At 53.2% G+C, this 21,788-nt stretch overlaps 1 protein-coding gene across 4 annotated transcripts in view; it reads left to right on the forward strand.

Annotated features, from left to right (window-relative positions):
* The window catches only part of Ksr1 (kinase suppressor of ras 1), a 138,342-nt gene that overhangs the window by 98,812 nt on the left and 17,742 nt on the right, over positions 1 to 21,788 (forward strand). For 2 of the 4 annotated variants that reach the window (XM_052755712.1, XM_052755713.1), the window contains exons 3-11: positions 4,181 to 4,328; positions 6,541 to 6,967; positions 8,648 to 8,652; positions 10,931 to 10,991; positions 13,372 to 13,455; positions 14,715 to 14,776; positions 14,871 to 14,977; positions 18,971 to 19,136; positions 21,294 to 21,335. In XM_052755712.1, coding sequence (XP_052611672.1) covers positions 4,181 to 4,328; positions 6,541 to 6,967; positions 8,648 to 8,652; positions 10,931 to 10,991; positions 13,372 to 13,455; positions 14,715 to 14,776; positions 14,871 to 14,977; positions 18,971 to 19,136; positions 21,294 to 21,335 — 1,102 coding nt within the window. The remainder of the gene's footprint in view (positions 1 to 4,180; positions 4,329 to 6,540; positions 6,968 to 8,647; positions 8,653 to 10,930; positions 10,992 to 13,371; positions 13,456 to 14,714; positions 14,777 to 14,870; positions 14,978 to 18,970; positions 19,137 to 21,293; positions 21,336 to 21,788) is intronic. The other 2 variants (XM_052755714.1, XM_052755715.1) reach the window with 1 other exon arrangement.

Raw genomic sequence — 21,788 nt, forward strand, 5'->3', positions numbered from 1 at the left:
AGGTTGGGGCTCCCGTGCCTGACGCCGTCATGGCCACCATATCTCTCATCTTCCAGGAAGCTGCTGAGTCAGCGTTCTAGACAGTATGTGTGCGTGTGGGGGTGTGCCCATGCATGGGTGTCCATGGGAGACCAACCGAGGACATCCCATCCAAGGTAGAAGGTTGCTTTGTGTTTGGGGTGTGGCTGGCCTCAAATTTAAGATCCTCTTGTATGCAGTTCCGAACTGGGATTCCAGGCGTGTGCTGTGTCCCACCCGGCTCTTGAGTGCAGCTGTGTGGAGGTGAAGGTCCCCTGTCCCTGTCACAACAGTATCGTCAGACTTCTTTCCGTGGCAAAATGAACTCCCGGGAAGGATGCCCAAGCTGCACTGTGGTGACGAACAGTTGCTGGGGAAATAAGAAAGGCTGGTGGGCAAGGGGAACAGTTCCCGTGTGGGAACCGGTTTATAATCAACCTCCCCTCCCCTTCCCTCCGGTGCTGCTCTGAGCAGCGGCTTCCTGTGGGTTTTCATGTGATAGGGTGGAAGGATTTCTGGCAGCCAAGAGTTTGTCTGACCAGTGATGGTGATCTTTCTTGGTATTGTGTGTTTCTCTCTCATTGTGGTGGGGATTGTTGTAAACAGTACTGAGAATCCTGCTGGAGCCCTGGAGGTAGAGTCACCTCCCGCTGAGACATCAAGACCTGCCACAGGTGCTGTGGGAGGAGGGGCGTGGCCCACACTGACTTAGTCCAGTTTGACACTGTGTTTTACACTGCAAAGCACTGTAAGTGGCCTGACGGTGAAATCACTCTCTTAAAATAAAATTTGAACTGGGTGTAGTGGTACAGGCCTGTAATCCAGCACTTGGGAGTCTGAGGCAGGAGGATCACCTGGAGTTGGGAGGCCAGCCTGAGCTACAAAATGAGTTCCAGCCCAGCTGAGATATAGTGTAAGCCCCTGTCTCAAGAAAACAATCAAAAACTAGGTGATGTTTTTGGAAATCACTTCAAGCTTTCGAGACTTACTTGATATGGGATGTGTGGCCATCTCAGTCACTGCATACGTGAACAGTTGTACAAGGCATGAAGGAGGACAAGGAAGGCAGTGAGGATGCAGATGGCCAGGCCAGTCATGTCGCTGGTGTACTTGTCTGTATCTTAGTGCATAGTAATTACTTATTTGCTCAACCACCACACACACACACACACACACACACACACACACACACACACACACACACACCACAACACCACATGAGAGGGAAAGAGGGAGAGAGCCTGGACTCTAAGCTCCTAGAGACAGAGATGTACTCCACTTCCACTGTTCCTTGTTGTCTGTGGAGTCTGTGGGCGGGAGGAAAAGTCCGTCTTTGAGGTCAAGTCTAACTCAGTATTCATGCTTTGTATTAGCTTTCTAATGCTGGGTCCCATGTAGCGACTTCAGGCTCGTCCCGTGTGTAACTTCATGGCTCTGTAAGGGAGGATGGTGAGGAGCCCAGCCCAGGCCAGTGTTGCCGAGGCTCTTACAAAGCCAATTAAGGAGTCAGCCAGGCTAGCTGGCCTCTTTTCTGGAAGCTCTGGGGGAAAGAATCCATTTCCAAGTATATTTAGGTTGGTGGCAGAATCCAGTTCCTTTAGGTGACTTTAGAGGCAGAAGGAAATTTCCCCTCTGCCCTTTAACGGTCCCTTGGAATAAACTGGCAAAGGTGAATGGGAGAGAAACCACAAGAACGTATTACACGTACAGATGCTGTCCGATTAACCCCCCAGTGACTAAAAGATCCGGAAGTTACCCTCTGTTTCTGCAGAGGGAGGGAGGGAGGTGGGCAGTTTTGAGAGGTCCTTGCTGATTGTTAGGGCAATGAATGATCTGGGGCAGAAAAACAGCTGCATGTTAAATGATGCTTTTTGGTATTTAAGTGAGCCCAAGGGACCAACATCATCCTGCAGAGCAGAGGAAGAGAGGTATCTTTCATCCCTGGTCACCTTTTCTGAGGTGGATGGTGGGCTTTTAGGTAGAACGGAGGCAGTGGTGGTGTTACCTGTGGCTCATGCATCTGAGCAAGACCAGGTGAGAGGGCCCTGGATCTGAGCCTGCTTCTGAGGCCCTTTAATTCGTGTCCATCAAACTGCCTAACCAAAGCATTGCATTTGAGGAATGTCATTCAGGCCTGAGTTTCTGGTTTCTCACTGGGTATCAGTGACCTACAGGCCACTGGAGAGGCCTCCCAACTTCCTTCTCAGGTCCATCTCCAAGGTCTACATGAATTCTTCTGAAACCGACTTCCTCGGGTTAACCAGAGAAAGCCTTTTGCCTTCGAAGGGCTTTTGAGTGCTGCCATATAATGTAGTCAGGAGTGGCACCAGGAGGGGAGGCTCACTGGACTGGAGAGATGGCTCACTGACTAAGAGCACTGGCTGCTTTTCCAGAGGACCCAGGTTCAACACCCACATGGCAGCTCACAGTTGTCTGTAACTCCAGTTTCGGGGGATCCAGTGTCCTCTTCTGACCTCTGTGGGCACTGCTCACACATGATGCACAGACATACATGCAGGCCAAATACCCATACACATAAAATAAAAATTAACATTTAAAAAACAAAAACAAAAAACCTTTTCTAAGGCCAGGCATGGTGGCACACACCTTCAATCTCAGCACTTAGGAGACAGAGGCAGGTAGATCTTTGTGAGTTCAAGGCCAGCCTGGTCTACAGAGTGAGTTCCAGGATAGCCAGGGCTACGAAGAGAAACCCTGTCTCAAAAAAAAAAACAAAAAAAACCCCCCCACACACAGAATAAAACTCATGTTGTCATACTTGACCTCAAGTTACTCCTACCTGCTGAACCATCTTGCTGTCCCAATAATAGCTTTTTTTATTTTTATTTTATTTTATTCTAAAAAAATTTTTTAAGACCGGGTTTCTCTGTGTAGTTTTGGTGACTGTCCTGGATCTCGCTCTGTAGACCAGGCTGGCCTTGAACTCCCAGGGATCTGCCTGGCTCTGCCTCCTGAGTACTGGGATTAAAGACGTGTGCCACCACCGCCTAGCTAATAATAGCTTTTTCTAAATAAAAATTCATTTTAGTATTAATGTTTGTGTGTGTACGGTGTGCACATGCGCATGCTACAGTGTGTATGTACAGGGTCAGAGGACATCATTGTGGAGTCTGTTCTCTTCTACCTTTTGTGGGTTCCAGGGGTTGAACTTGGGTCATCAAATTTGCAGGCAAGGCAAGCTCCATCTTGGGGCGCCTCCCCCTGGGATTTTGTCCAGCAGTGTAGCCCTTTGAGGCTCGTTCTCCAGATGTAATATGAGACAATGGTCTGCAGATACTCTACCACTGAGCTACACATCCAGCCCTGCTTCCCCGACCCCAACCCCCTTTTTAGACAGTCTTATGTAACCCAGGCTGGCCTCAGACTTCCTGTGCAGGCAAGGATGACCTTGAGCGTGTGATCCTTCTGCCCCTGCCTCCTAAGAGCTAGAATTATAGGCGTGTACCACCATGCCTGGTTTGCGCAGGGCCGGGGCTAGAACCCAGGGCTTTGCAGGGCAGACAGACACTCTGCCAACTGAGCTGCGGCAGCCACCTCAGCCTTCAAGGTCTCACTAAGTTGTCATAGCTGGCCTTGAATTCGCTTTCTAATCCAGGTAGGCTTTGAATTTAGGATCCTCCTGCTTCAGCCTCCCGAGTAGATGGGACTAACAGGCCCATGGCCCGTCCAGCTGACCAACTTGGACCGACTTAAATACAGGTTGTTGGGTGCCTCTGCACTTGTCGGCAAGGGCTCTTTTTGTTGTTTTATCCTTGTTAAAGACGATTTAGTTTGAGATCTCTCTTGTATGATTCAGATACAATCGAGTTGGGCAGGGCTACCAAAGGTGTCACAGTTTCCAACTTTTCTGTACCAAAGAATTAAAAGAGAGAGAGGCTTCGGAGTTCCCATCTAGACCTTTCTGGTGTTTTCTCCCCCGCCCTTTAACCCCAGCCCAAAGGTGGCACTCGCCTTCAGCTGCTGTTTCTGCGATGCTGAGGGTGGGGGGTGAGAGTGCTCTGCCTGCGTTCCCTGACAAGTGGTGACTTCTAGTCAGAGGCTCCAGCCAGCAGCTGCCTCCTGCCACTCAGCTGGGAGCCTGCCCTGCTGAGACTCCCTCACTGCTCCCCCAGCATTCTTCCTGTCCCTTCTGCGCCCCCAGGAGATTCCCCAAGAGCTAACACTGGATGCCTTGCTGGAGATGGAGGAGTCCAAGGCCAAGGAGATGCTGCGGCGCTGGGGGGCCAGCGCTGAGGAGTGTGGCCGGCTTCAGCAAGCCCTCACTTGCCTCCGGAAGGTGACTGGCCTGGGTAAGAAAGGCTTGCTTCCCTCCCCTCGGACTCTGTCCCTGCCTGTGCTCCCAGGCCTGGCCAGTTCCTTGGGAGGTGGGACTTCTGCTGAAGTAGGCCTTGGGACAGGGAGGGGGTGAGCTTCAGGGTTTCTGAGGCAGCTTTGGTGTGGCTGTTGAGAAAGTATGCTGGGCTTTGGCCCTGAGGGAGCCCTCTCCGAGTCTCCAGGGCCTTGGAGCCCAGTTGCTCTGGCCAGTCTGACCTAGGAAGTGTCAGCCATTGTTAGGAATCCCTAGTTGGCCTTCAGTCCCTGTCTGACAGGCCTCCCACACGGTTCTGAAGGCATATGTGTTGCCCCAACCCCGCCACTCGCTCCTGCATTCCAGCCTCCCTACGCCAAACACTTCCCCAGCGGCTCCTGGCCTCATGGGCTGTTTCCTCATGGGCTGCTTCAGCTCTCTGCTCACAAGGCCCCTTTGGTATCTGTGTAGACTTATCCAGGAGTGTGCCCAGGGCTGTCCCAGACCTCGTATAATCCTGCCATTACCACAATCTCCTCAGCGATTGTTCACAGGCATTTCGTGTCTTCCCTTGGAAACAGTTTCCAACTCTTGACTTAGCGTTCCCACCACTGCCCAAAGAAGGCACTGAAGTGAGCCTAAGGATGGAAGCAGGCCTCGTTGAAAAGGTTGACAAGATCTGAGCCGCCTGCTTCCTCTCCAGCCTCCCCAGGCTGAGAAGGGAGGCTCCCTGTTTTTATATATATTTTTTTTAATTTTTTGTTTTTTTTGTTTTGTTTTGTTTTTTGGTTTTTCGAGACAGGGTTTCTCTGTGTAGCTTTGCACCTTTCCTGGAACTCACTCTGTAGACCAGGCTGGCCTTGAACTCACAGAGATCCGCCTGCCTCTGCCTCCCGAGTGCTGGGATTAAAGGCGTGTGCCACCACCGCCCCACTTATTTTAATTTTTTTTAAAGGCAGGGTCTCACTGTGTAATGCTGGCTGGCCTAGAACTCCCTATGTAGACCAGGCTGGCCTCAAACTCACAGAGATCTGCCTTTCTGCCTCTCAAGTGCACCACCGTGCCCAGCTAATTTATTTTTTCCCCAAAAGGACCAGCCTGAAACTCCTCACTCATAGCACCTGAGTGTGTGTGGTACTGGATACGCCTGGGGTCCACTGTGCCAGGACACGGCCCTAGGGACAAGAACATTCATACTTCCTTTGTGGTCCACTCCCAGCTGTGAAGCATTCCTGTGACAGGTCCCATGACAGGTCTCGGGCTTCCCATTGTCCCACATGACTTCTTCATTGGTCACCAGGGTCGCAAGCGGTCAGAGCATCTTGCTTGCACCCCAGCAGGGCCTAGTGAGAGTTTAGTGGCCCTGTGCCTCAGTTCCTCATCTGCACAATAAGGGAATAGCTGCCCCTCCGACAGCATTGTTGTGAAGGCGAAATGAACTCTAAGGGTCACTAAAGGTCAGGTGTGCTTTTCAGTCTTAGGCTGTGGAGGGTGGGAAATGCTGCCATTATTTCCCCTTCTGGTCTTTTCTTCTTGTGTAGTCTGGGTTGGCTGTGAGCTCACCATCCTCCTGTGCCAGCTCCCTGAGTGCTGGGGTGCAGATGTGTGCCGCCAAGCCTGGCTGATTCCTGGTTTTTGTTTTATATTGGTTCTGCTTTGTTTTTGAGACAGGGTCTTACTCTATAAGCATGGTCTCTGACAGGCCTGTGCTGCCACACCCGGCAGATGTTTGAAGGCTTGTTTGTTTTTTTTTGTTTTGTTTTGTTTTTTTTCTTTTTTCCTTTTTGGTTTTTGAAACAGGGTCTCTTGTAGCCTAGACTGGCCTTGAACTCACCATGTAGTCAAGGATGCCCTTGAACTTCCGATCCTTCCACCTTTTCCTCCCTGGGATCACAGGTGTGTGCCACCTCCCATCCCACCCCAGCTAATGTCCTGAAGCAGAATTCGCCCTGCCTCACATACCTCAGCTTTCTACAGAACCTGTCACCTCTTCCTATTCTGATGTCCCACTTCGGGGTGGGTGTGCCAGCATTCCCCCTGGTGTCAGCCGAGTACCGTGGAAGGCACTGTTGGGTGCACGAGAGCCCCTGACGAGCCAGGTGAAGCTGGGGGCAGAGCCAAGGAACAGTCTCACCTGAGCCAAAGTGCCGTGCTTCGGGATAATAGCGACACTCTGAGTCCCTTGTGTGTCTGACTGACCCCTTGGTCCACAGGAGGGGAGCACAAAGAGGACTCTGGCTGGAGTTCGGCAGATGCACAGCGGGAAAGTAGTTCGGGGCCTTCAGTGGACATGCTCTCCCCACTGGGCAGAGTGGGTGCCGGCACTCAGGGTCCTCGTTCCATCTCAGTGTCAGCCCTGCCTGCCTCGGACTCTCCAGGCCCTGGCCTCAGTGAAGGCCTCTCGGACACCTGTATTCCCTTGCACACCAGTGGCCGGCTGACCCCCCGGGCCCTGCACAGCTTCATCACACCCCCTACCACACCCCAGCTACGACGGCACGCCAAGCTGAAGCCACCAAGGACACCCCCACCGCCAAGCCGCAAGGTCTTCCAGCTGCTACCCAACTTCCCCACACTCACACGCAGCAAGTCCCACGAGTCCCAGCTGGGAAACCGAATCGATGAAGTCTCCCCAATGAGGTAAGTTTGGCCTGTGACTTCCTCTTAGGCACATACAAAGGACTGATAAAGTCAACCCACATAGAAGTGTGGAGGAAAAAATAGGTGTCCATCATTCTGATGCAGTTGGACTGAATCCCAACAGATCTCTTTCTGTACATACATAAATATATAAAATGATGCCATGTATCAGTCAGGATAGGCTAGACTAGGCCACAGTAACAAGCAGGCCCTGTATCTCCAGTGCTTAAAACCCAAAGACTTGATTCTCATCGGCGAGCAGAGCAGCTCCTGTCTGGAACATGACTGGCCATTGACAGATCAAACGGAATTCCAGATGTTGTGCACTGGCAGTTAAATGAGTTCCTTCTCTATGCTCATGGGATGCTTCTGAGGACCCACCATTGAGGGACTAAAAATATTGGGAAAGAGCTGGGGATATGGTTTTGTGATAGAACACTTCCCATCTCCAGCACACACAAAGAAAACATTTGGGGAAAAGAATGTTATGTAGGTACAGTTTTTCTCTTATCTTTACTTCTTGACAATACAGTATAACAACTATTTAAATGGCCTTTACACGTGGTCCAAAGACAGGAGTATGGTGGCTCGTGTAGGTCTCTGTAGACGTGCACCATAAAAAGAGTGCCTTCATCCTCACCCCCACCCGAAGCCAAGCCAGATAGGAGGGTTCTTAATATCCATGGCAGTCAGAGCAGCCTGACTTAAACATCGCTCGTGGCATGCTGTCATGTCCCTTCCAGGGGGTGTTTAGATATTGTGGGTTTCACTGTTTTCTTTCTGTTCTTTTTCTTCTTCCCTGAGGGGTCAGGCACCTGGCTCTTTTCCGTGACATGGTACTCCTTTTCTAGAGGGTTCCCAGGGCCTCGGCGTCCCTCTTGCTTTTCTGCTCACGTGCTGCCTGTCTTGGGCCCATGACTTGTCAGACACTGGGTAGCTGAGGAGCCTTTGCATTATTGACCGTGGAGCAGAGACCCAGAAAACCCCTGTGCCACCCTTCTTATCCAGCTGTGCCACCAAGCCCCAGCTCCTCCAGGTGCCGCTGGAGAATGTGGGAGAATTGCCGTAAGCCGATGGGTCCATTGGAGAGGACCTCACGGTGGCCTGAAGCTAATGGCCTTGTTTCTCATTCTCTCCTGAGAAGAGCAGTAGGCTTTGTCCCTGTAGGGAACAGATTCTGAGTCCGCTCCCCCCCCCCCCCCCCCCCCCACAAACCCAGCCACCTGATTCAGCCCTGGCAGAAGCTCCCTGGTGAGCTCTAAGGGCAGCAGAAAGTCCTCATCCCCCCCAGCCCCCTGCCTCCTTTGGGAGAGGGGAGTTCCAGAGGAGAAGACAGACTTGCTCAGAGCATGTCCCCACTTGATCCTTCCTGGAATCCACCTTTCAGCTCTGCATGGCTGATTCCCTGCTCTCCTACCCAATTCCCTGCCTCTCATACACCAACCCACCCCCTTCTTCCTGGACCTTGAGCACCCATCCCCATGGGTCACGTGACCGAGGAAGATCCTGTTTCCTCAAAGGGGTGAATATGCCATGCTGGGTGGCTAGCAAGGCTCACACAGAGCCAGGTCTCCGGCCCTTGTCCCGGCCCTTGGACTGCTCTATTTCCAGGTAGTTTTCCAGGCACAGGCTGAGCCAATGTGGTGACATCACCCCCTTGCTCTCCTTTTTGTCTTCCAGGTTTGGTAAGGACAATCATTTGCATCCCTCCTGCCATTGGAAGTCATGTTCGAGTTGCTGTCCATGTCTAGGGTGGATTTCTCTGACCCCACCGTAGTCCTGTTGGCTGGCTGTTCCGTAGTCCAGAAGCAGAAGCGCTGGCATCCGCTTTGTGAAATAGCTCTAAGACAGCTGGCCTTAAATGACAGGCTGGCCCTAGCCCAGCCCCGGGAAGTAGAGACTTTGAAAGTGTCTCGGTTCACATGAGACCTGTACCAAGCCTGTCTCCACCTGGCCCTCACTGTAGTGACCCCTGAGACTACTACTCCTTTCTTCTGAGCTGCCTCAGAAAGCTATGCTCTGGGTGGGAGATGTCATCCAGCTACTACCCTGCTGATGTCTCAGGACTCCCCTCTCTAGGAGACGGGCATTCCTGGAGGCAGCTCCAGATCTGAGGGTGTTAGTTCCTGGAGGAGAAAAAGGAGCCCAGGCAACCCTGGAGCCCTCCTCCCTTCCCCTCTACCTCCAGCTGTGATCGGGATCTCACACATACTTACAAACTGCAGAGGGGTCGGAGGGGTCAGCTGGACCTCCTGAGTCTGCTTTGGGTGGTCCGAGTGTGGAAGCAGCAATGTCTGGGGGTTTCTAAGTGAAATAGTGATTTGTTTTTCTGCTAGCTAGCTGATAACAGTGGCTGCAGTAAGGCCCAGGGAGAGAGGGCAGGCAGGGCTTGGCTGGCAGTGACGGTCCTTGGGGAGCTGCTGCAGGGTCCCAAGAAGGCACCGGTAAGGAGAGGAGGGTACCTGCATTTCTCTCTAGGGCCGTTACCAAAGCCCGAACCTCTGACCCTAGGATGACCCCGACCATCACCACTCATTCTCCAGTGGCTGTGATGGTGTTGGGACCACAGCCGTGAGGGCCAGTATTCCATCCGGATCCACATCCGTGCTGGCTGGCACACATGGTTGCATACTTGTGGCCAACATGACAAATAAAGGTCAGACTCGGAGCCCGATGACTGGCCTCTCAGCTTCCTACTATTTCCCTGTAGCTGGCAGCTCACACCTCTCCGAGTGGTGTGTTCTGATGGCCTTGGCTGCTGACTGGAGTGGGGTGCCCTAGGAGGAAGTTGAGGAGCAACAGCCTCATGGGGGTGGTGCCAAAGAGCTGTAGGTGATCGGGTTGTGGGTTCCCAGTCATCAGGAAGGTGGCAGATTTGTCACGATCACAATTCTTTGATGTGTAAGGGAGGACCTTTGTCCCACCTTATGCCACTGAATCTGTGGCCGTGGGTAAGTCAGTGTGTTGGGAGCACCAGCGGTGTGGACGAACGTTAGGAGAGAGGGGCAGTAGCTACCGTGTGTGTGTGTGTGTGTGTGTGTGTGTGTGTGTGTGTGTGTGTGTGTGTGTGCTGATTCAAGGGACATTAGTCACCTGAGCACTATGCTCCTGATTTTTCTGAGTTATAGAGACCTTTGATACATTGGATAAAAATCCAGACCCTCCCTGTGTATCAAGGAAACATCTTGCAATAGTCTCCTGATCAGCACTGAGGAGTCCTGAGTCCCCGAGTCTTTTCTTTGGGCTCAGAGACTGGGGTGTGGGTGATGGACAGTATCCAAAGCTGTTCCACTGCAAAGCCAGCCTTACCATAAACGCTGGGATGCCTGCCCTTAGAGGAACCCATGTCAGGAGAGGGAGCCCCCAGGGGGCCTACAGAAGGTAAGCAGAGGGGACCCTCTGCGGTCCTCCTCGGCAGAGAAAGAGGGCCAGGGATGGCCCAGAAGAAGCGCACCTTCTCCTTGCTCTTCCTACCTAGATCAGCAAGGACTGTCTCCAAAGTCTGCTAGCTGGAAGGGTGCAGGTGGAGTTGCATGGCTGACCAGCCCTGTGCCCTCTGTTTAACCAGAATTAGCCAAAACTGAACCGTAAAGGTGAAAGCCCCTGAAAGGAGGCAAGAGGCTGGCGTGCATCTGAACTTCTTTTGCCTTTGCATTCCTGCTGCACCCCCAGCCTGCCTCCCCCCAAACCAGACCCATAATAGGTAGACAAGCGTGCCAACTGCAGAGCTGGGCAGAGACATGTGCTAGAGAGCAGTCCAGGCTGAGGGTGATTCCTATGTCCTTGTCTAGCTGGCTCCGGCCCTTCCCTGTTTGATGGATGTTGGTTCAGTGAAGCAGTGCTGTGCTGTGCAACACAGCATCATGCCCCATCTAGCCTGTGATCTCTGAGCTAGAAGGTCTCAGGCATGCGCCAGCCCCCTTCGGAGCCTCCTCAGTTTACCCAGCCCGTTCTTTCCCACAGACCTCCCTCATGGATCCCCACAGCTGGTACGAAGGGATATTGGGCTCTCAGTGACTCACAGGTAAGTTCAGTTGTGGGAAGTCCAGAGCTGACCTGGGCTCCACAGGGTGCTGTTGGGTCTGTGCTGGTTGCCCTTTGCCTCTGGCCTACCTGCTTGTCTTGTGGTAACAAGACTCACCCACCTTGAACTCTTGACTTATTGAACCAGATGCCTTTTGGTCCTTCTGCTCCCTCACCTATCCCTCCTTGTGTCTTGTTCTCATCCTGCTGAGGGAAATCACTCTCCAGCTTTCTCCAGGTTCCAGAGAAATAGGGCCACAGTCATGGCCTCCATGTCATGCAGGTCCTGAGACCATCAGGGTCCCCTGTGGATCGTGTTGAAAATCCATATTTCCAGATCCTGCCCATATGCTTCTCCACCTGGTCATCAGTTTTTTGTTGTTTTATTTTGAAGACAAAATTTCACTCACTGTGTAGCCCTTACTGGCCTGGACTTGCTGTGTAGACCAGGCTGGCCTCAGACTCACAGAGATCCTCCTGCCTCTGCCTCACAACTGCTGGGATTAAATGTGTGCACCACCTTCACCCAGCAACAATCTGGATTTTAACAATCCCAGAGACTGACGTTTGTACATATAAAAGAGGACCGCTGGAGACCTGTGGCAAGGACCATCCAGAGGTCTGGCCTCAATGCTCCCAAGACTGGAGTGTGCTGGCCACAGAGTTCTGGATGGATTGCTGGATGGTGCCTTGGGTTGCCCATGCTCTGGTTGTCCCTGCTAAAGTCTGTTGTGATCACAGCAGGGGACTCTGTCAGGGGCTCAAGGGCATTGCAACCTGTGGTTTCCATGGAAACTGTGGGCTATTTTCCAGCTGTGCTGATGCTGGCCTCAAGTTCTCACCCAAGGGGGAGTTCTAGCTCCCAAGGGTTGAGCAGTGCATCTGAGGTCACCGCCACAGGGGCGGAGCCTGAGCCCTGGTGCCCAGGGACCTCTGCTTGGAGTCTTGTCCGCGGCAGAACCCCTCAGCCGCTATCACAGGGAAGAGGCTCTGGGGCACACACAGCGAGGATGGACCACCGCCCACTTCTCTGAGTTGGTTTTCAAGACTCCTGGCCCCGCCTAACTCTATGGGGTGGTTGTGATCCTCAAGTGAGCTAATGTTTGTGGGTGTGTTGCAAACTGCTCCACAAACACTGTCGCCAGTTAGTCTGCTGTCACTATGACGGACCGTGTTTTCAAAATGTGCCTTCCTCTGAAAACGAAAGGCTGTCTGCACTTCCCTGGGCTGGCCTGTGCTTTTGTGCTGGAGGACACCACTCTCCTGAAATCCCACTTCTCCTTCCGGTCTGTCTTCTGGTTTGGTTTTGGTTTTGGTTAGGTAGATTTTAGACTGGAAATACATATGCTTAAAATTGAAGCCATTTCAGCCGGGCGGTGGTGGCGCACGCCTTTAATCCCAGCACTCGGGAGGCAGAGCCAGGCGAATCTCTGTGAGTTCGAGGCCAGCCTGGGCTACCAAGTGAGTTCCAGGAAAGGCGCAAAGCTACACAGAGAAACCCTGTCTCGAAAAACCAAAAAAAAAAAAAAAAAAAAAAAAATTGAAGCCATTTCAAAGGGAGAGAAAAGCCCCTCTCAGGCTTGCCCCTGGCTTCTCAGTGTGCCTGCAAATAGGTCATTTACCCATCTAGGGGTGATTTACACAGGAAAGTGTGTGTGCGTGTTCTATTTCCTTTCTCACACAAAACTACACGTATTACAGCTTCATGCTCAGCTTTATTCCCCTCTTTAAATCCATGTGACTTACACAGAGCAAAACATACATAGGAAACTTATAGCTAGGGCCCCATGTATGTGCCGAGGAAGGTACAGAACATCCCAGCACCCCGAGAGCCATCTTGGGCTCTTCCTACTTGTTAACGCTGCCACCTGCCGTTACTCTCCCAGTCTGTCATCACAGATGGGCTTTTCCGATGCTTGACCTTCACAGCCAGGGCATCATATCCTAGTCGACTTAATGTGGTCATCTGGTAGTGAGATTTGGAGGTGGCTGCACCTGTGTGTGCAAAGAGCTGCATGTGTTCCTCTGTATGGAGGGTGACACTGTGGTCACCTGCTGGTGGACATGCTATTTCCAGCTTTACTGTGGTATATGGCTGCAGCAGCACTGTGTCCGAATGTCATGTGACATCTCATCCCGGGGACTAATATGCTGAGTAAATACCGAGGGCTGGAATTGCTGGGTCCGAGGGCATGCACACCGGTGCTTGGACTGCTGGTGCCACACTTGGTGCCATTGGCTACGCCAACTTTAAGATATTGACAGCAGCTGGGAAATCCAAGTACAGAACGCCTGGGGTTCTGGGGTCAGGCCAAGTCTCCTTTTCCCGGGACCCCTCCGGAGGCCAGGCTCTGATCTCCACACATTTCTGCTCCCTGCAGGTTCTCCACAAAGTCATGGCTGTCACAGGTCTGCAACGTGTGCCAGAAGAGCATGATGTTCGGGGTGAAATGCAAGCACTGCAGGTGATGGGCCAAGGGGAGGGAGCAGGTGCTTGTCCCTTACAACAGCCCCAGTACTTCACTCTTGGCCTCCTGTCCTGTCACACCTGAAGGACGTCATCTAACCAGCTGCCCACAATGCCACTGGGCACACCAGGTGCTCAGGACTCCTTAGTGAGGTGAAATGAGATACTCTCGGAAGAAAGGAACATTTGAAGTGGGTTTCGAAGAATGAAGAGAAGTTTACTAGCTAGAGCGAGGAAAAATGAATTTAAAGGCAAGGAAGAAAGTGAGAACTCTACTGGGATCCAGAAGGAGTTCTCAAGTTGAGAGATGGACTACAGGGTTGAGCGGTGACCACAGAGTTGCCTTATACCTGGGCAGAGTAAGGAGAGGTGGAGACTTTATACCAACCCAGCTTTGCTGTGTCATAGCATGGTTTCCAGTGGGAGGGACGTGAGTGGGAGGAACAGTGAGAACCAACAGTCTGGCATGTGCTGTCTGGTTGCCCACACACCTTACGAAGGGCAGCCTGGAGTCTCAGTTCCTAGCTGCCCTTGCCCTGATGTTGCTGTGTGACATGGGGCAAGGCACTTGCCCTTTCTGAGCTTTATGTTTACCATTTAGACATCCAGGGAGCTGATCCACTCAGATTATCTGAGCTGTCATGAGTGACAGCTCCTGGGCCGTCCTCAGGACCGAGGCAACAGGGTCTCATGCAAGTCAGCCTGATGAATTGTATCCTGATGACTCCCTGACCTCTGAGGAAACTGGTCATTTGGCAATAAATGAGATCCTCAGCTCCCATGCAGTGTGGCCAGCACATGGCGGCCCCTGAACCACACACTGTCCTGTACTTACAGTGGTAGAACAGCCCCATGGCCCATTGCATTAGCAGGAACACCGAGACCTGTGGGACAGGCTGGCTAGACCCAAAGGGGAACCTAGCTTTTTCCATTCCTGGCTGGGCCCTGCTCATCACACTGGCCAGTGCCTGGATGAGGACACCCGTGGGGGCCCAGGGCCCTTGCTGATACCTGTGGCCTCTCTGGAATGTTTCTTTTAGGTCAGATTTTCCCAAGCTTTCTAAAGTGGAGGAGGTTCCCCTTCAAAAGCAGGGGAGGGGTTTGTGGGGACACAGAAGACAGTGGCTACAGCATGCAGGGCACCCCCACACCTTGGAGCTAACACTTGTTGAGAGCTTTGGGGAAACTGAGGCTGTGTCAGGGTCCTCTGGGCAATTCTGGGATGCCCTGTGGAGTACTGACTCTTCCTCCTTGTAGGTTGAAATGTCACAACAAATGCACAAAGGAAGCCCCCGCCTGCAGAATATCCTTCCTCCCACGTGAGTGCCCGCGCTTCCCCTCTCCCACCTCCGGGATTCAGGTGCATCTTGGTGGCATCTGTTCCTGCTAACGTATTCCCTCTTTTCCAAACAGTAGCCAGGCTTCGGAGGACAGAGTCTGTCCCCTCAGACATCAACAACCCGGTGGACAGAGCATCAGAGCCCCATTTTGGAACGCTTCCCAAGGCCCTGACGAAGAAGGTAAGTTGTCAGTGCCCCGTGGCCTGCGTGTGTGTCGGGGAGCCCTGCCACCCCCAGCCCTGGACTCCCTTCCACAAAGCACCCCCTCGTCAGCCTCACTGGGGAAGGGGGACACCACGCTGCAATCCAGGATCTGTGGCACAGACAGGGCTGGGGTGCTCCAGGGATCTTGGCTTAGCCACATAGCAAGTATGGTTCTGGCCATGTTGGAATTGTATGCGGTGATTCCCTTGACCCCCTCCCTGCCTCCGACATCTGTGAGCCAGCATTTCCTGAGCACCTCCTTCGTGCCAAAAACCTAGTTCTGAGGGGCACGTACACGCTCCATGTTACAGATGCAGAAACTGAGTCCCAGGCTTCCCAGAGCCCATCCTCATGGTCCCTCTCTGTGTAGAAGAGCCCAGCGAGTTCCCTCGGCCTCTTTGATATGGACAGTGACCCTGTTTGTGGAGACCCCATCCTCATGGTCTGAACAGCTCCACAGACCCTACCCACTAACACCTGCACCATGGGGGGCTGGGTTTCAACATGCTGACTTTTGGGTGAACACAGACACTCGGGTCCTCAGCCCTGCCTGTCACTCTCCACTGTTCCTGTTTGTGCTTCTGTGACCTTAAATGAGGGACTAGGTGTCTCTGAGCTTCGCTCACGGATTGTTTGGAACAGGGATAACAGGGCTTCCTGCACAGGCTGGGGTGAAGCCACTGTTGCTGGGGCGGTTGTAATATCTGTCCCATCCTCTCTAGCTCCTTCTTTAGCTCCTCCCCCTCCCTTGCCCCATTCCCTTTGTCACAGATGTCCCCAGAGACCCAGGCAGTGCTGTTCCCTCCACACATCCCTTATATCCACATTGTCCCCCGGCACATGCCCGGACAGTCGGAAGCATTTGCGTGGGTCACTGAGTGAATGAGCAGCCCATAGTGCAGCCGCTGTGACCTGTCATCTGTGGGTGACCCTGCAGCTCAGGTCAGACGGATTTCAAGCTGCACAGGTGCAGAGCAAGGCTCAGCCTGCTCTTGTGGCCTGCATGCTACTACCCCTGCTCAGACCAGTTCCTGCTTATAGGGACTGAGGGTGGGGGGAGTCTGCAGCTTTGGAGTGGGAGCGAAAAGATGGGGGTGCCATTTAGTTGGTGCCATATTGGGCCAGCCATCCTGGCAAGCAAGGCCAACCTCAGCTCCGTGAGCTTCAGAGTATACTGCACACTGTAGCTGGAGATATCTCCAGTCTTGCCCAGGCCCGTAGCCACTCAGACCCAAATAAACACACAGATGCTTATATTATTTAAACTGTTTGGCCTGATGGCTCAGACTTCTTGCTATCCAGTACTTATATCTTAAATTAACCCATTTCTATTAATCTATAAGTTGCCACGTGGCTTGTGACTTACCGGTACTTTCACATCATGCTTCCTCTGTCTCTGGCTGGTGACTCCTGACTCAGCCTTCCTCTTCCCAGCATTCTCCTCTCTTTTAGTCCCACCTGTATTTCCCACCTGGCTACTGGCCAATCAGCACTTTAACCAATCAGAGCAACACATTCACAGCATACAGATACCCACAGCAGTACACCCTCAGCCTTCAGGTCTTGCAAGAGAGAAGCTTGTTATATGTGGCACTAACAGGTTTGACCCTGTTTTGTCTGAGGACTTTCTTTCTGCCCTGGGAAATAAAGGTATTGAACTAGATCTTCAGTCCACCCAACCCAAAGTGCTCCTAGACCCCTCATGGCTTTTTGACCTTTTGGCCTGGTTAAGTCTCAAAAGCATGATCCCAAGCACTGTTTGGTCAAGACAGCGGGTCTTCAAAAGATTTGAGCAAACATTAGGCACCTACTGTGTACTGGATACCTGGCTTCCGTTCTGCTACAGATCCACACAGCAAACACTCTGGCATAAGTGACGATGTGTGGCTAAGGCAATGGAAGCCCAGAGAGGTCAAGGAAGTTGCCCAGAGCCACCCAGCTAAGAAGTGGTAGAACCCCGGTGGGAGTCTCTGGCAGCCTGCGTCATACCTGGTTCTATTGCGTGAAGCTGCGGGCAAGAGAGCAGAGTCTGGGCCTCCCCCGACCCCTGCCACACTGGCCTCCTTTGCAGGCTGCACCCCTGATCCCAGGGTTCTCTGGGTGCCCAGGCCCTGAGCTGCAAGCCGTCTGTCCCGCTCTATCCTAACAGGCACAGCCCAGAGTCATATTTACTGACCAGAATCTGGTGTGTAGTCCTCATCATCACAACTAGAAAAGCGCCACTTTTATTCATCATCATCATAATTAGAAAACCATCTTCCCGGGGGCGGGAGAGACGGCTCAGAGGTTAAGAGCACTGGCTGTTCTTCCAGAGGTCCTGAGTTCAATTCCCAGCAACCACATGGTGGCTCCCAACCATCTGTAATGAGATCTGGTGCCCTCTTCTGGTGTGCAGGCATACATGCAGGCAGAACACTATATACATAATAAATAAATAAATCTTAAAAAAAAAAAAAAAGAAAAACACCTCCCATAGGTAGAAGGTAATTGATAAACTAAATGTCTCTGGATCTGAGGAGACAGCTCAGTCCATACAGTAATTGCTAGGACCTGGATTCTGATGCCCAGCAACCACATACAAAGCCAGACATGAGAGCCATAAAGCGCACGCCTTTAATCCCAGCACCCAGGAGGCAGAGGCAGGCAGCTCTCTGTGAGTTCATGGCCAGCCTGGTCTACACAGCAAGTTTCAAGCCTGCCAGGACTAGATAGGGAGACCCTGTCTTAAAATGGAACAGCAAAAAGCCGGGCATAGCGGTGCACCTGTGATCCTAAGTACCAAGCAAGTAGAGGCAGGAAGATCCTTGCCGGCCAGCCAGTCGGGCCAGATCAGTGAGGGACCCTGCCTCAGAAAACAAGGGGAAAGTGAAGGGAAAGATAACAGCATCTTTCCCTGCGGCCTCCACACGTGTGTTCACATACGTGCACATACAAACGACACTCAAGTGTCTTTAAAATCCAGAAGCCATTACATTCTGACTAGAAACCATGCCTGTCCAAGGCTTGAGCCTGTCACCTGCATTTTGCAAGACGAGGCTGGACAGGTATTGGAACCGCAGTGTTGTGGTGAACCAGACCTGCCCCTGCAGTCCGTTCCTGGAGTCTCTTAGAATCCCCTGCCCCCTTTTTGAGACAAGGTCTCATGAATCCCGGGCTGGTCTCTAACTCACTTTGTAGCCAAGGCTGGCTTTGAACTGCTGATCCTCCTGCCTCTGCCTCCTGAGTCCTGGGATTACAGGCCTCTTCCACTATGCCCAGGTTTTGCAGTACTGGGACCAAAACCAGAGCTTTGAGTGTGCTAGTCAGGCATCACATCAACTGAGCCCCATCCCCAGCCCCCAGCCCTGGAATTCTGAACCCTTCAAGATGGCAGACAACATTGGCCCAAGCTGTTGCCTCTTCTGGAATTTTGTGGGTTCTGAGAGCCCTTGTACTTGGAGGACAAGATCACAAAACCATAGACTCTGCAGAGGGCCGGGCACGTAGCAGAAGCTGCAGAAATGTTGGTCAGAGTATGAACTCAATTCATTAAGAAAGCGGGTGCCCAGCTCAGAGCCAGGCAGGTGCTGGGGTGGGAGAGATGGTCGCCAGCAAACCAACCGTGGCTGTCTGCAGCTGACAACGTGTATGTTAAGGTGCCTGGGTGCAGAAATTCGGGGAGCTATGGAAGGGTAAAGAGGAAGAGCATACGTAGTCCAGCTAGGGTTCCGATGGGCTTCTAGGGGGAAGTAGGAACTTCAGTAAGAAAGATGGGCACGAATCCTTTAGGGGGAGGCCTCTAAGTGTCTTTTTTATCATATATTAGTCCCAGGAAGTCTTGGGGCTACAGAGCAGGCCCCAAGGATCTCCTGGATTGACCTCCGCCCATGGAGGTGGGAGGAGGGGACAGAAAAGGAGGTCTCCAACAGGCGGGCAGCTGCTGAGTTGAGCTTGCAGCCCTGCCCCATCCTGGCATCTCTGGTCCTGCAGGAGCATCCTCCAGCCATGAACCTGGACTCCAGCAGCAACCCATCCTCCACCACGTCCTCCACACCGTCATCACCAGCGCCCTTCCTGACCTCATCCAACCCCTCCAGTGCCACCACGCCCCCCAACCCCTCGCCTGGCCAGCGGGACAGCAGGTTCAGCTTCCCAGGTACCACACCTCTGGGCTCTTCTGGGTCCTTAGGGATGGCCCCGACCCTCTCCCAGTCTCCCCTGAGAGCTGTGTCCACAGAGCATTTGTTGAGCATGGGATTAATGCTGTGGCGACCTTCTTACAGATGAGTTTGCTGGCCTTCAGAAAGGGGGAGTGACTGGCCCTGGGCTGTACAGTGGCAGAGCGAGGGCCACACCCACGTCTGTCTAGCTCAGAGCCTGGGTTCTTGGGGTAACCCCAGGCTGCCTGCCTGTGCTTGTGGTGGCTTCTGCCCAGCATCACCCTCTCCCAGGGCTGCCTTCTGAGTTCAGTTGTGACAGGCACAATGGGGAGCAGATAAGCCTACAAAAGGCCACTGGGCTTCTGTGACATATGCAGTTCTTTGATTGGGACTGGCTACTCAGATAAGACCTCACATTCCTTTATGTGCCACCCAGAGACCTTGGGGAATTAGAATGAGGTGGTCTCCACTGAACAGGTGAAGACCGTGAGTCCTGGGCCAACCCTAGAGGGGCAGAGCCAAGCCCAGCTGCCCTCGGGTTGGTGCCCTGGAACGTCAGGAAGTGGCCAGGACTGCATCCTCTCTTGCCCTCGGTTCCAGTCAGCCACACTAGGCTGCCCTGTCTCCGGGGAGCACAGCAAAGCTCACTCACCCACATGGCACTGAGGTGTTGCCTTGGCATCCTTGGCAAGCAGCTCCGCTGTCGGTCAGCCCTGGCTTACCCAGTTTGCAGTCCTAGGGGGGAGTTGCAGCTCAGATGCTCCTGTTTGCTGTAACCCGCAGGGTCCAGATCAGTTCCCCTGGCACTGGTCCCTGGCATTGTAAACCAGGAAAGACAGAGTGCCACCATGCCCCTCAACCTCTCACCTGGCTAGCGGGACCCACACTGACCCTATACACAGCCAGCAGTTGGCCAGGCAGCCTCTGGACCCACCGGAGACTTTGGGACTTCTTTTAGGGGTGGTGAGGGACCAGAGGGTGGGAGTCTTCTGTCACTTGTCCTTGTGCCTGCCTTAATGTGCACGTGGCTGGAGTGCTCTTAACAATGATGTCTGTCCCGCACACCGCCCCACCCTGCGGCTGAGCCATGGCCCCTGGATTAGCTTCCTTTCCAGGTCTGTTCTGCCTTGACTCTCTGAAAAGTCTCTTGCTAAACCATCTACTTCGGGTTTTTTCTAAGAAGGGCTAGTTTGCAAAGACAAGGGACATAGAAAAAGTCCTTTTTAATGATATTGATCAGACCCTGTCCACTTACACAGATGACCCATAAGGGAAATGGGCCCATTGTCCCTGCACAGAAGCCTTACTCTGTCCGTGATCTTAGTGGACTCATGAACAAATCCTTGAGGGGCTGGGATGAGCCCCCAGGGAAGGACCTGGAACCCCTCCTGCCACCGGTGCTGCCCTGCCCTGTGCTATCCAGGAGCCCCCCTGTTGCCCTTCACAGGAGAGCCTGGGCAAGCCTATACACTCCCTACAGACAGAAGGCACTGGGGGCTAACTGCCTGCCCAGGTCCCAGAGCCTTATCATGGAGGAGAGCCAAGGTTAGGACCATCCTGAGTCCCAACTACGTGCAAGGCCACAGCAGGAGAATAGAGCCCGTGTGTTTGGAACCAGCCCAGGCAAGATAGCCAGCATCTCAGAAACGGAAAGCAGGTGGCATGCCATGGTTCCCTGCCTGGAATCACAGCCCTTGGGGGGATCCGGAGCTCCAGCAGTGAGGTCAGGGTGCTCCTGGGTCAGAGTAGACTGGTGGGGAAGGAGGCTGTTCTGCGCACACTGCTGGGCGTCGTCAGAAAGCCGCTGTTCTTTACCTTCGCCTCTTGGCTCATGAGCATTTTCTGGAACAAAACCGGCCCCAACTCCTCCCAGTGCTCACTGGCCGGGGCTGTGCGGCCAAGCGCCCACTGAAATGGTCCGTCCTGCACCTGTAGTGCCGCCCTCCGCTCCGGGCTCACCACGCCCCAACTCTTCTCCAGTGCAGTTCCTTCTTCCTGCATGGCTCCACCTTTCCTCACCAGAGCTCCCCCCCCCCCCCCCCCGGCAGAGCCACCTAAGCCAATAACCAGCACCTGCCACCGACCCCCGTCCACGCACCCCTCCTCCCACGCTGCCTCTGCACTGTGTGACTCACCTCCTCTTCTGTTTTAAGCTGCCCACTTCATTCATCATAGACAGCAGTTTATCTTTCCAGGTGAGTCTTCCGCATGGGTGCACTAACTGCCCCTTGCTGTGACCCTCTGTCTGTCCCGCCTGGTGCCTTCTCCCCGTGGGCTTGAGTGTGAACCCTAAGGTGGGCGGTACCTTGCTGGATGGGACCCTGGCTCTTGGATAGACGGCGGGGAACTGGTTCAAGGTCGCACTGCCCAGAAGTGACAGGAGGATGAGAACCCAGAACTCCGGTTTGCAGAATGAAGGGAGGGGGCTACTTGCCGGTGCCTGGTGGAAAATGAGAGTGACAAGGGAAAGCCAGTTTGGGAAAGTCTTAGAGGCGTCGGCATCCTCTTGTCAGCTGGTGTTGCCTTTCCCAGACTTAACACACAGTGCCACCTGCTGGTTGTCAGTGGAACTACCTCATTGCAGAAAGCTGGAAGGAAACACTTTCCATTCAGTAAGGCAACCCTTGGATTTCCTCTCCAAAAACTAT

Source organism: Peromyscus californicus, unplaced genomic scaffold (genome assembly GCF_007827085.1).
Source record: "Peromyscus californicus insignis strain IS unplaced genomic scaffold, ASM782708v3 Scaffold_3__1_contigs__length_106647218, whole genome shotgun sequence".
Classification (NCBI taxonomy): Eukaryota; Metazoa; Chordata; class Mammalia; order Rodentia; family Cricetidae; genus Peromyscus; species Peromyscus californicus.